Source organism: Sciurus vulgaris (genome assembly GCF_902686455.1).
Source record: "Sciurus vulgaris genome assembly, chromosome: 8".
NCBI lineage: Eukaryota > Metazoa > Chordata > Mammalia > Rodentia > Sciuridae > Sciurus > Sciurus vulgaris.
The window spans coordinates 94457404-94472364 of record NC_136468.1 but is presented as its reverse complement, the minus strand read 5'-3'; the positions used below and the strand labels follow the sequence as shown (position 1 = coordinate 94472364).

At 40.7% G+C, this 14961-nt stretch overlaps 1 protein-coding gene across 5 annotated transcripts in view; it reads right to left on the bottom strand.

Annotated features, from left to right (window-relative positions):
* BMPER (BMP binding endothelial regulator) overlaps positions 1-7145 on the bottom strand; it is a 245214-nt gene extending 238069 nt beyond the window's left edge. For 2 of the 5 annotated variants that reach the window (XM_079150871.1, XM_079150875.1), the window contains exons 1-2: positions 5963-7145; positions 4837-4922 (exon numbers count right to left, since the gene is read on the bottom strand). In XM_079150871.1, the coding sequence (XP_079006997.1) occupies positions 4837-4922; positions 5963-6095 (219 nt within the window). In that variant the 5' untranslated portion in view covers positions 6096-7145. Of the gene's footprint in view, positions 1-4836; positions 4923-5962 lie in introns of those variants that run through there. The other 3 variants (XM_079150872.1, XM_079150873.1, XM_079150874.1) reach the window with 3 other exon arrangements.
* Between the last annotated feature and the right edge of the window lie 7816 nt (positions 7146-14961).

The window sequence follows — 14961 nt, the reverse complement described above, 5'->3', positions numbered from 1 at the left end:
GTATCTCATTTAATTCTCACAGCAATACTATGAGCAAGTCGTTGATTTCTGTTTCACTCTCCAGATGAGGAAATGGAGGTTTAGGAAAGTGAGGGAACTGTTTCAAAGTTTATCATGAATTGGATTTGACACTAAGCCCATTGGATGCCTAGGCCTCTTCTCCAACAATGAGACAATACCAGTCAAAAGCTGCATCTTCCCATGAAGGACTTTCCAAGTTTCAGACTTGGCTTATGCTACAAGATCAAAAACCATTCTAACTTCCTGCAAAGAGACCTATGTTAGCTCTGTGGAGGCTGAAACTATTCTCTGAAGTCTCTGGAGGTGTCTATAGACATTTGTAAGTAGTAAAAGACTACTAGAAGCACATTGGTTTAGTAGATAATAAAGTGGCTCCACGCCCCAATTCTGTATCTTAGTCACTGTGTGACCTCAGGAGATTTGCTCTGTTTCTCTGAGCCTGGATAAAATGTGGCCTAGAATAACTGCCTCAGAGCTGATATTTGTGAATGTGCCAGCACAACCCTGGTTGTGCTATTGAAAGGCTGTCCTATTGAAAGGCAATTGGCCATATTGCTTTCTAAACAAAATAAAATAAATAAATAAATATGATCACTTCCTCAGTGAGCATCCAAAGTCTATGAATGACACTTAACAGTTTTGAGAAAAGTATGGCAAGTCATGTACATATGGATATACTAAGTGCAGTATCTGTCTGAACACAACCTAGCTACTTTATATCTCCTCCCCACTCTTTCACACCCCACCCCACACACACACCAACTGAATCCTGCTGCAAATTATCTCCTTGATTCTCAAACACATGCCTCACACTTGCTCAAATAATATCTATCTGTTCTCCAGTCAGTTATAACACAGACAGTGAAAACACCAGGATTTGATGGAGATAAAACACCCGAAAGGGCTGAGATGCTGGGAGCTACTTGTTTAGTGATAGAGGACTCCTGAGATCCAAAAAGTAGAAGACAGCAGACAAGGTCCACTCTGTTTTCACTCTTTGGTTGGCTCTGAGATAGGTGGGGCCCTGCTTCTTGTAACACTGAATTTCACGTGGCTTTTTATGAGCAAAGGGTCCATTTCTACATTGCACCTCTGGATTTAAAAGAGGAAATTTCAACCTCAGAATAATGTTTTCTGCTGAACAAAATGTATGCCAAACTAAGCTCTGACTTCTGGTTTTCTGAGTCCCAGCCTCCAAAGTTTTCTCAGGTTTCCTGTCCTGGACCCAACTCATTGGCTTCTGCCATTTCCTCCTGTGGTACAGTTAGGTGAAAAAGGGCTGAGAAGTGTGAGTACCCCTTCTCACATACAGTTGGTAGATTTGGGGATGCCCAGAGAATTGCTCAGGATTCATTTACCTAGGTATGGCTGGCTCCCTACAGCTGGACTTCTAAGCGGGTACCAAAGTGTTTTCCTGGGCATTATGGGAAAAACAACTCTAGCAAGAAGGGGGAAAAAAAATCAAACAAAACAGTAAGACATCTGGACCTCCTTTTCTTGGCCCCATAAAAGATCATTTTGTAAAGCAGGAGAAGGCTGTGCTTTGCTTTCTCACTCAACAACAAAGCACATGCAGCTTTAACCTAAACTGCCTACCTGGTTCCAGAGATCTTGGAACCCAGTCCAAGGCTGATGCCTCTAAATGCTCCCCCTTGAATAGAAGAACTGAAGCATTATGGGCCACCTACTTCTAAAAGGAGGTTCCATCATCAGCTAACAAACTGGTTATTCTTAAACTGTGACTGGTTCTGGCAAGATGCTCAGGTCTATGCAGACGATGATAAATGAGAATTAAATTATGCAGTTCTGCTTACTGTGGCCACTGCAGCCACTGCCATCCTCGAAATCTCCACAGAAATGAGCTCATTCCACCTTTGAAATATTATGGAACTTAAAAGTTTAAATCAGGGCAAGCTGATCTTGTTGGGTTTTGCAAGCTTTGAGACTGTAATTATATGCAGGACTTTGTGCCACTGATTTCCTCCCAACTGTAACATTTTATATCTTCTTTTAAGCATACGTTGAGGTTAAGGTTTTTTGGGGTTTTTTGGTTTTTTTTTTTTTTTTTTAGTACGTTATGAAATAAGATATGAGCTTACGCCCAGCCTTAGGTATCCTTCTGCCAAAAGAGCGGACCAATATAAACTAAATATGACTATTTTCTTTATCCAAAGTTCAGTTGAGACTATTACGTACCTTCTTAATATACATACATAAACCTACCTCAAGACCAACACTCCCGGCAGGTCAGCTGAAATCATAACGAGATTTTCCTTTTATATAATGTGATTAACAATGTTAACTAACCAAACTCCCGAAAGACTCCAGGGAAACAAATAAAATAATTCATGGAATGCCAAAATGTAAAATAATTTAGATGGTCTTTTATCCCCACCCCACCCCCTCCACTCCCACCTGCCTGCTTTTTCCTGCCTTTAAATTAATAAATAGCCTATTTCTTCTTCTTCTAGGCATGTGATCCAGAGACAGACAACCCTGAGACTGAGTGTCAGCACTGCCATTCTAGTGAATAAAATAGTAAATATCACATACACTATACAAAATTTACTAAAATACGACTTTCACTAGCTGCTTAGTCGCATACGTTTCCAGAGTCCTCATTTGTAAAACAGAAGGAAAACCCCTCAAAGGATTTTTGTAAGGATCATATTAAACAATGCAGGCTTAGATAAGTGCCTGGAAAGTAAAAAGTGTTTCATAAATGTTTGCTTGCTAATATTGTCAATTTGCTAAATATGTCTACCTTCCAAACTAAGTATAAAAATGCCAAGCAGCCTCCTGGCCAGGCGGCCAGATTTGAAATCCATGGAGTATAGCGGATACAGCAAAAAATTACAAGAACATACACAAAGAGAAAAATGGTCATCCATCTACTCTTACTCAATTTTACCAAGTCACTGAAAATGTTTGGAAGCCATAATGACTGTGACAGCTTGGGTCCACAATTCTAAATCCCTGCAAAGGTCATGGTGGCATATCACTGAGCCTTTAGCGAAGGAAAGAGCTCTATGGGCCTCCTGAATACTGGGTGAGTCCAACTGCCAAGGTCCTGAGAAAGGACTTCTGACAGCATTCATCCAGGGCAGATGCCTCTAAATGCTACCTTCAAACCTACAGAATTTTAATACCTATTTCCTTATTACTAAATCTCCACTTCGCAAGGAGAACAGTATTTTCCACTAGAGTAGGATACTGAAAAGGAAGAACACCATGTGGGGAATTATTCATAATGTAATTTGGGAGCAGTATGCAAAATTCAAACTGTGTGTTTATTTAAACTTTCTAAATAGTAATATTGCCAAGGAGAAAAATAATATTTTAAAATGTAGAATTCTCAGCATATTTAAATATTACTTGGTCAGGACAATTTCCACTGAAGAGAACAAGATAAAATAATTCATTCACATTATCCAGGTAAGAGAAATGAAAATCCAGGTAAGAGAATGAAAAAAGGCGCTCACACAACACACACACACACACACACACACACACACACACTCACTCACACACTACATTTAAAAATCTGCAACTGAAAAAAAACTTAAAACTTCTTTTCAAGAAGTTCTTTAGTAAAGATCATTAACATATCAGCTTATAATCACAAAATCTAAAGAACCCCTCTCTCAGCTCTTTTCATTAGGTAGCAATATTTATCACCTGAGCAAATGTAATGTCTTTTTACTTTGTTTCTCTTGGTTTCCTTAGTCTTCAGAGTCTAATAATCATTAGATACAGGCCTTCACCTTACTCATCTTCACCCATTCGTCATTTCAAAACATTTAACCTCTTCTCTTATCAGGAAAAGGTTTGGTTTTAAGTCCAGATGGCTTGGCTTTTGCCTAAACAGAGAAGGATCCCCTCTCCAATTCCACAGCACATGCTGATCCGGTAACAAATATTCATCTATCACTTTGGGGCTTTGCATTTGACTGCCTTAATGTACTTTCAACAGGGTTTTGTGATGTGTAGTTTTTAATCGAGCTTTGCCAAAAGTGACTGACATAATAAAACACTCTTCAGCAAAAATGTTGTTCTTTGTGATTCATCTAAGAATTCTTATTTATATAACTTAATCTCCCCCAAGTGGTTACTTATTAAACTTATCATTAACTATTAAGTTAAAGTAACTTGAAACAAATTATTTGTTTGAATCTACTATCCTCAACCAGTGTTAACTAAGCAGCTGTCAGCTACGCATCATTTTCTATTAAGAGTGAAATTGTCCTTTCTGACTGTGCTTCCAAATCAAAAATGCAGATTGCATTTGAGAGGTTGGTGTATAACAGGCAAATAAGTTTAAGAAAGAAATCCAAGATTACACATTGTCTTCAAGTTTGGCCTTTGTGGTGGTCATCTCTCTTTCCCCTTGTCACATACCTTATCCTGACCTTTATGCCTAAATGTTATCTCATCATTTTCCTGCTGAGCTCAGATGATAGAACCAATGCAAAAAGTTTGGTGGTATCTATGATTTGGTAGCAGTAGCCATTAGCAAGAACAGACACTGCAAACTGTTATATTCATCAAAATAATGCCATACGAAGTCCATCTTGAACTTACTTCTGTAAAGATGATGTCAACGATAAGAATTCTAACCCTGACAAAATGGGAATTGCCAGAACCCACAAAACTCAGAAATTGAGCTGAATTCAGTACACAAACTATGCTGCAGTTATATTCAATTTTCTGATAACTAAAAACAAAATTTTAAGATCTGGTTATATTATCACATTTAATGGATTCACCTCGTCCACAAGAGCAACTGAGTTCATTTTACCTGATCGCCACACTTACCAAGCACACACACATTATGCAAGGGTTGTCTGTGATAAATGGAATCTGTAGAACTTCGCCCTCATTTTCACATTTTGCAACAGAACCTGAAATGAAAAAAAAGAAATTTATATGTAAACCTTTCTTAGTGGCATTTTATAAAATCTTAAATTTTCCCACTAGTCCTTTATGAAACATCTACCCAAATTCCAGAAATTCTTAATGACTTTGAAGCTATCATCGAAAAAATCTCCTAGCATGTATTTTAGTTTTGTTTAAACAGAAGTTTTTTAAACACTGTACTATGTAGATAGATTTTCTACTCTCAGATGTTAAACACAATTCCAAATATTTCACTGAATCTTAATTTCTCCTTTGTGAAAATATTTCAGCTACCGCACACACCCCATATGCAAAAAAAAAAAAAAAAAATCAAATTGACCATTAGGGAAGATTTTTAATTCAAACAAAATTCAGGACTCTGTCTATAAGCAGGCCTTTTATACGGATCTGCCTCATGCTATCGTGGGTTGAAATCACTTTTTGAAATGCAATCCTCTTTTCTCTTCTCTTAGAAATTGATTCAACATTTTCTTTTCTGCACCAGGTGTCAGTAAAGTATGTCCTTCAGACTAGCAGCTGAGGTCTTCACCTGCTTGAAAACATATAATTATTATATCCTGCTATTATTGCCCTTTTTAAAAATGATAGTTTCTTTAAATTCAATATCTGGAAAGCCAGTGCTTTAAAAGGCACTGCCTAGCACAGTTGAGATATTGGAACCCTACAGGCTGTAAAAAGAGGGTGTGCGGAAAACCCCGCAATTTTTTTCTTAGTTGAGGAAAAGATAAAAATAAGGGTTGAGGAAAATATTAAAAAAAAAAAAAAAAAAAGGAATTTCTTAACTACAAATAGAATGTTTATTATCATCACATTGAAGGCACCAGTCCTCAGCCATCAACCTCTCCACCTACTCACAGCCTTCCCACACCTTCACCCCCGGCTTCGCTTCAACCCCTTCGCGGGTTAGAGGCAGGCACCGAGGTGCGCTCTCCTCACCCTTCCATCCCCGGGGCAATCCAGCGCCTTCTCTCCCAAGTATCAAACCAGTGTCCAGAGGGCCAGTCCCTCCCGCGCCCTCCCCTACCTGTCAAGAAGGAGGAAGCCAGAGACATTGGGACCCCCGAGCAATTGAGCAGCAGCAAGACGCAGCAGGTAATCCCAGGCGAGCGCCGGCAGGGACGCTCAGCCAGAGCCCTGACGCCGGAGAACCAGAGCATCGTCACCTGGAGGGAATCCCGGGCGACTGCAGGTCCCGCGCCGCCGCCTCTGCTCCGCGGCCGCCGCTCGCAGTCAAAAAGGGCTTTCAGCCGGCGTGTCGGGAGACAGTCCGCGAAGGAGGGAGGCGGGCGCCCGGGAGCCGGGCGGGAGCGGGCGGGAGCGGGCGGGGGAGGGGGAAAGAGGGAGGGGGCGAAGGGTTGGGGGCGCCCAGGGAGGAGGGGTCCTGCGGCCAGGCTCGTCCAATGCAGCTTTTCCCCCCTAAGGGAGTTGCTTGCCTCGGGTTAGCAGTCCTCCCCTCCACTCCAGAGAGGGGCCGGGAGGAGGGGGTGTCAGAGCGGCCAGGGATAGACCCAAAGGAGCGGCGGCGCTGCCGAGAGCGCACAGCCGGTCCGCCGCCCGCGACCGATTGCAGCTACTGCTCCCGGCGCTGCCGCTGCGGCTGCCGCTGCGTCCTCCACTCCCGCACTCCCCAGCTCCCGCAGGCTCTGCCGGCCCTCCGCCCCGCCGGCGCGCGAGACTAGGACGCACCGGGCACCTCCCGGAACCCGCTGGGGGCGCCCGGGCACAGGAGAGCTGGACGTTACCCGCGCCCCTAGCACATCTCGGCCCAGCGTCCAGCGGGTTCCCCAGCTCCTCTGGAAGGCCACCCGCCCCGGGGCGCCGATCCGAGCCGGGAAGGCGCGTCTCCACTGCCCGGGGCGCTCGCCGCCTCCTCCCTTTCCTGAGTAGCCCTCCCCCCCGGGGATGCCTCACCACCCACGCTCGCGCCGGGGTGCCCTAGCCCTTTGAGGGAAACTAAAATGGGGCGCAGGGACGCCTCAACACCCCTACTCGCTCCCGGGTACCCCGGATTTGGGAAGGAGCAAGAAACCCCGCGCAGGAGTCTCCCTACAACTTTTCCCACTGTTTTGCTTCTCTCTGGCGGGGGAGAGGCACCAGATTCCTGGGGCTGAGCGGTCGGAGGGACGAGTGGTCTTAGAGATCTGTGCTCCGTGCTTATGTGTCTGAGCGTCTTGACACTAGGGAAGACAAGTTGAATCCACACGCGAGGTCAATTAATAAAGGGACTGAGGCAAATGCCTTTCACCCTTAAAAAGAGGAACAGTCGCTCAGAAACTCCTCCCTTCCAACCTCGGGTGTACTGGGGTGGGGAGGTGCTATTGGACTAATCTTTCATTCACCCGCGAAAGAGGGAGGGACCCGCCGCGCAGCCCCGCCGCTAATCTCTGGCTGGGGCAGCCACCGCGGCTGCTTAGGCGGCTGGGTGTGCAGTCGCCGCAGCAACTCCAGCTGCACCCTTCTTGCTTCTGCAACCCTGGTATCAGGGAGTCCCATCTTTTGATCTCCGCGGTTGAATCGAGGCCTCCCGACCAAGCTGTGGCACCCTCTACTCAAAGAAATGCAATCCAGGAGAGGAGAATTTTTGTAACTATATTGTAAGGACATAAGGTGGGTGAAGGACGCTTGGCAAATGTCGGAGCCTAGTGATCAGCTGTCTTTGGGGCCCATTAGGGGACACAGGCTTCTGCTCTTCCAAGAATAGGAACCAGGTACCCGCACTCCCATCCTCCCAGCGACAGGTCAACCTGAGTGGATCCTAACAGCAAATCATTAAAAGACCAAGCATTTTCCCGCCCCCTGCGGGACTGGGATGGACCTAAGAGTCTCCAGGCAAAGTGGATTTGTAGTCGTACAAACCATATCTTAGAAAGTAAATGAGTCTGTTTCCTTACACGTTTTTTCTAGTTTCATCTTAACCCTTCCCATTTTTTTTGTTTTTGTTCTAGTTTTTCGTTTTGTTTTGGCAGTTCGATTTATCCCCACGCTCCGCGGCTCCCCCACCGCCCAGTGATTTGGTGGCTTCGCTTAATGAGCGCGGCATTGCCAACATCCCAGCACAGCAACCAACTGATAGGAGCACTTTGCAATGACGTGGGGAAAGTGAGAGAAGGGAAAGCTGTCATTAGCTTAACATGCTCCATTTCCCTCTCAAAACAGATTTTTATTGTAAAACTTAAATTAAAAGAGAAAGGAAAATGATGTGGTTGCTGTTTTTCCCCCAAATAACACCATGGCCAGGCAGCTTCTTGAAAATCAGTGTGTTTAATGTATTTACTAATGATACAGAAAGATAACTTGCAAAAAAGAAAAAAAGAAAGAAAACATTTCCACACTTAGATTTTACTTCCTGCAGCAACTGATTAAAAATAAAACATTTAAAGATGCAGATGAGTACAATCAGTCAAAACCACTACCTCCTTCCTCTATGTAAAGAGTCTCCCCGATAGAGTTTTTAGATCAAGTTGTTAATCATGACTTACCAAGGAAAACTAAATAATAGAGAGGTGGGAGAACTTTTATTCCCTAGATGTCAGTAGGTTTGGATAAACATACACTATAAAATTGCGAATATGTGCGTGTGTGGTTGAGATGCCTTCTCTGGCAGCAGCCACACATCCTCACAGTTTGTATGCAAAATATCTTTATGATGGAATTTAGGTACTTGTGGCATTTCTATAACAGGTGGCATGGTGCTTTGGGATGCATTGGAACTCTCCCGGTAAGTATAAATACAAAAACCACCTGGAAAACATTTTCATATGCCTGGAAGTTTGCAAATGGGAAAGATGTACAGAAGACTTTGGCAAACCTGACTCTTCTTCCTGTTTATTATAATGTGCTACTTTTTTCATAAATGGGCCCTACTTCTAAAAAAGCAAACTGCCCCCAAAGAGCCTATCAGAAAGTTTCACCATGCATCTACTGCTGCTGCAACCACCCTTAAAGTGTCAGTCCATGCCTATTGGTCTCTGCCCACTGAGACTGAGATAATTCAGGGGCAAAGAGAAAACACCTGCACTGAAAGGTATAGATCTGCGTTTACATTTAACCTAAATGGTGGTACCATCCAAATGACATTCACTGGAATCAAAAGAAGAAAAAGAAATGTATGTTTGACTCTGATTACAACCTCTTTCAAGCGTAAGGAGGCAGTGGGGCCCCAAGACCAATTTAACGCAGGGCCTACCCCAGGCTAAGGTGGACAAACTGCTATCTCCTCTTGCTCTCTAAAATAAAATGTGTAACCTAATAAGATTGAAAGGGAGACAGGCCTGGGGTAAGAGAAATTGTATTCAACTCTTCTCAAATCTATGATGCTGGATTCTCACTGAAAAATTCAGTTGTATAGTCAACTGAATATACAACTTATTATTGTGACTTCAAGTTCCTCAGTTACTTCCAGAGAAATCACTTCAACCCAACTTCCCCAAAATAAAAATGAATAAACCTTTCATAAAGGAACCAGGGTAAAGGAACTGTGATACCATCCACCACATTTATGAGGGTTGCTCTTGTACAAAGCACCAGTCTAGGTGTGCAGACTTGATTTTTTGACTTGATAAAGGATCGTGCCATGAAGGAGCTTACTGTCTTGTAAAGGGGATAAAGCATGCTTATATAATATAGTGCAAGGTAGGAAGTGAAGATAAGAGAAGGAGATAACTTGCCTTGATAATCTAAAAGAGAGAGAGAGAGAGATCAAGCTTCCTAGAGGAGGTGGCACCAGCTGAGCTTGGAATGAAGGAAGGGCAATCTGGGAAAAGCAGGAAATAAGAGTGGAGAAGCACAGCATTCCCAAAGAAAATGGGGAGCAGTAATTCTACTGGGCCTTCTGTTGCCTGGGCAGAAGCTGATGGGAATCACGAAGATGGTGAGGAACGTGTGGACAGCATTTGAGGGATCAACCCCAGATGACCCACAGGGAATCTACCATGGAATTTTTCTTTGAAACATCCAGACTACATTTCTTTAGAAGGGAAATTATTTCTGCAGATCTATTCGGCAGTCTGAACATCTGATCAGGCTTGATCATAATACAGGAGAGCACCATTTCACATGCTTGAAAGATTTGGGTGATAGAGTGGATGATACACATGGATCATCTTTTCTCAACATCTTTAGCAATGGTTATATGATTCTTCTTGGGATGAAAATAGAAATGCTACTTTTAGCCAAGCGTGGTGGCTCATGCCTATAATCCCAGAGACTTGGGAGGCTAAGGCAGGAGTATTACAAGTCTCAGGCCAACCTCAGCAACTTAGTGAAATCCTGTCTCAAATATTTAAAAATAAAAAGGGCTGGGGACGTAGCTCAGTGGTAACATGCCCCTGGGTATAATCCCCAGTCCCCTTACCCCCCCCAAAAAATAAATGCTACTTTCAACTGTTTTCTTAAAGCACTGCAGATCTTAGAGATCATATATAAACCTCCTCCTTGCCCTTTCTCTTTGAAAGTCAGATATCTAAGAGCTTAGAGGGAAATGATTTGCCCAGGGTCACATGATTAGTTAACGGCATAGCCCATTTAAACAGAGTTCTTCTGGCTCCCTGATGGTGGTGCTTTCCATTACAGATATTCTGCCTTCTTGGATTATGAGTCATCAGAATTATAGGAAAGGACCATGGGATATTTTAGATATGATGCAAATTAAAGTTACAGAGTTGGCATGATAGCTACTCAAATATTTATTGAACTGAACTGGAACCAACAATACAAGTTGTAACACCATAAAAAGCAGACCACAACTGAGCTCACCAGTTGAAGAGTGAGTTTATTCTTAGATCACTAAGCTAAAATGTAAAAGGACTGCCCTCTCTTCTGTGCTTTGCTACTGGTTTGCTTTGTGTCTCATCTTTCAGAGGCAACTAGACACCAAATGAGGCTAGTGAGAAGTTCTTTAGATTCTCCCAGTGGGCTCTCATGTCATTCCAAAAAATTCAGAGGCTCTGAAATTACTTTTCTAAAGGGGTGAGGGGAGTTGGGACAGTGGCCTAAGCACCATCTCAGTGATATTGGTCTAGTTTATATATGATCATTGTTGAAATTGAATTATTAACCTCATCTATTCTCACTGAATCATTTTTCTCCATCTTTTGTAACCTTAAAATACTTTTTGTATGACTGAGAAGTTTATCCATTTCTAACACAGGGTGTTTTGATAAAGATGAAAGATTCAAAACATTTTTAAACATACTTTCATCAAAATAACAAAATCACTGATTTTTCTCATCTTGAATTAATATTATAGTAAATAAACCCCCTTTCACTCCTTCCCTGACCACCCATGACTCCACTCCAATCCCTATGCTAAAGATAACAGAAAAAAATATAGTCATGAATAATGGGGTAAGGTTTGCTGTTTCACATAGTACTTGTTCATTTAAATGTACTCTAACAACTAGGTTAGAGTGTTGCAGATTCTCCAGTCCTACTAAAGCAAAGTTCTGAAATTAAAACAAAGATTTTTAAAAATTTTACATCAAAACATCTAATGTGTTTCCATGTAATGATGCTCTACAGGGGCTCACTGAAAGCATAGCCCCTTTGATCTCTATTCCATATATAAGTTACTTTCCAAACAAATGTACCGAATGCCAGCTTCATTGACACCAGAGCTGTGACCCCATGTATCTGAAGTAGGGAATGGACAAGAGAATCTTAGGATCAATCCAGGGTCCAGGATATAATGCCTTCTCTTGTAATTCTGGGTTTTAGTAGCTCTTGTACAAGAGTTTCAATCAGTCTCATTTGGAGTAAGCATCAACAGAGAAGGAAAAAAAAAATCACCCTTATCAAAGAATTATTAGTTAAGATTAGCTAAAAAGACTCAGAGAGAAGCAGTTCTACCTTATCCATCCAAGGATGTACACTACCAAATTGCTACTTACCTTGTGTGGCCACAATGGCAGAGACTCCCCACTGATCCTTAATATCTATTCTTCCTTCCTTTCTTTCTCAATATATAACCCCCAGTTTATGCAGGGCTTATTGGCAATAAAGATCGTTTTTTTTCTCATTTTTTTCCCCTTATAGATAGGTATGATCCTCTGATTAACTTCTGGCCAATGGGGAAGAAATGGAAAGTGTCATTAAAAGAACATGTTCTTTCTTCTAACTTTCTTCCTTTCAGTGTGGGCACACTTTTTTTTTTTTCTTTTTTTTTTTTCAGCGCTGGGGACCGAACTCAGGGCCTTGTGTTTGAGAGGCAAGCACTCTACCGACTGAGCTATGAGCTATCTCCCCAGCCCACTTTCTTCCTTTCAGATGACTGGAAAACAAGGATACTAACGAGTCTGAGACTCCAGCAACCACCTTGTGCTATGAGATTGGAAGAAAGTTTCAGGGACATGGCATATAGGAGCCAGTATCACCTAGGTTTTATCTCGAGGACATGGCTGAGCAAGAAGAGAAAATATTAGATTCCATGAACTGCAATCCAAGTTTGGACTGACTGCCTCTAGCTTTCCTGAACAGTGCCAATCTTGTTTTAACCCTTATTAGTCAGTTAGGGTTTTGTTTTGTTTTTCTTTTACCTACAGCTGAAACTGAAATTTGAAATATGTGGCACATATCAAAGGCAAGGAATAAGTCCTTGATAAATAGCTCCATTTATTTATCTATATCTGAAGTATTAATAATTTCAGAGCCAAGGAACATGTTAGGCTGTCAATCACCTATAGTCTCTGTTTACAAGTATCTAAAGTAATTTACTCTGTTTAAAAGTATTTTATGAGATTTAAGAAAATGTAAATGTAAACTAAATAACCTATATACTTAAAAAAAACTTTCAGATAATTGTACAACCATGTTCATGGAAGCATTATTCACAATAGCCAAAAGGCGGAAGCAATCCAAGCATCCATCAAGGGATTGAATGGATAAAGAGAATATGGTGTATGAATACTATGGAATACTATTCAACCTTAAAAAAGAAGTTCTGACACATGTCACAACATGGATGAAGCTTGAAGACATCATGCTAAGTGAAATAAGCCAATCACAAAAGGACTTACACTATATGACTCTACTTACATGGAATACCTAGAATAGCAAAATCATAGGGTCTGAAAATAGAATGGTAGTTGTCTGGGGATGGGGATATATGGGGACTTGTTTAATGGGTATAGAGTTTTAGTTTTGTGAGATGAAGAGAGTTCTGGAGATTGGTTATGCAGCAACATGACTACCTAACACTACTGAACTACATACTTAAAATATGAAGACTATAAGATGGTAAATGTTACATGTATTTCACCAGAATTTAAAAAATTATCTTCTTTTATAAAAATATTAATATTTTCTTCTTCATTATCAAATTAACATATAATCACTGACCAAAAATTAGATTATCAAAGGAAAAATGTACTCTCTCATAATCTTCTTTATGGTACATATCTTTGTGATAAGCAGTTTGTATACATTACCTCATTCAGTTCACTCCACAAGCTTATGAGGTAGGTATTATCATTAACTCCAACTTATATTTGAGTGTAATTAAACACAAAAGGTAAGAAGATTGTCCAAGGTCATGCAATGGGAAATTAGTTGAAGAAGATTCATAAGTTGGGTGAGCTGGCTCATACTAGTTTTGGTTTTATTATTATGAATTTTTGACACTAATTATCCTAGACAGTATAATTTTTAATAATTATGCAGTATTTTATTGTATGAGGCACCATAATCCTCTTAAATAATCTCTCATCTGTGTTATTTTCAACTCTTTAGTGTTAGGAGTGATGTTTCAGTGAGCATCATTTTAATATTCATATTTATTTCCTCAATGATAAATTTATTATCTGGCAGACCAAAGGCAAGTTTATGGAGACTTTTGAGTCATATTTTTAAAATTCACAGACTGCTCTTCCCTTTGGGCTTCAACTTTTTCATGCTAAATTAATAAACCTGTTCAGAAAGAAAACTTCAACCCCTAAACCCTTCCTCAGTTATCTCAGTAGATGTCTGTAGATGCTGAGAATGTATGATTAAGTCTTAGCAAAAATAAAACAAGCTATTGGATTTCTAGACTTCATTGATTGTGTGGTGTAAGCATTAATTTAGAGAAATATTAAAACCATAAACAGTGGCTTATTTGACCTCTTTGGGCTTCATGACTTATCACCACGTGTCTGAGCTGGAAGATAGTAACCAGTTCCTCCCAGGTTTTATCTCAGTCTCTGCCTAAAAGCAGTCTTCTTCAACTTGAATTCTTTTCCTTCCCAAAGTCTTACTTTTCAGTATCCCCTACAATAAAGATAATAACCCTATTAATGAATAACTCAGCATCTCTCAGAATGCAGCAAAATAATAAATTCAAATATCCAAGATTTAATTGGTCAAAACTATTCCACCAACCCAAGCATAATTAATAGTAGTTCATCGCCAATTGGATTAGTCAGTAGTCATTATGAAATGAAACTAATTTCACTAACATGAAAAGCATTCAAAGGGATTCTTTGAAACTAGTCCAATAACTTCATATCTTGTTTTAATTCTGCTACTTGACAATCTAATGATTTGAGGTAAGTTCATTAACTTTGTGAGCCTCAGTTTCCCCATCTAATAAAAACATCATTACCCTATGTACACGTATGATTACACCAATGGTATGATCTACATCAGGCACAACCATAGAAATGAAAAGTTGTACCCCATTTGTGTACAATGAATCAAAATTCAGTCTGTGAAAATAAAAAAAAAATTAAAATTTAAAAAATGATGTGCACTAATAGTTTTTAATGATTAAAAAAAAAAGAAAAAAAAAGTGAAATAATCTCATCTCTGCCTGCTTGTCAGGGTTCAATGTGAAATGACTTTACAAAGTGCTACATTTTAAAAGATAACAAAACAAGCGAGTCTGAGATATGAAAGAACCCTGAGAAAGCATCTACTTCAACTCCTTCATTCTACAAATTACCCAGCTGAAGTCTAAATCAATAGAGCGATTTGCCCAAAGCTATGGTAGACCTGATGTTTTTCCAGAAGAACGACTACCTTCTTCCAGAAATACTACTCAAAATATGTGAT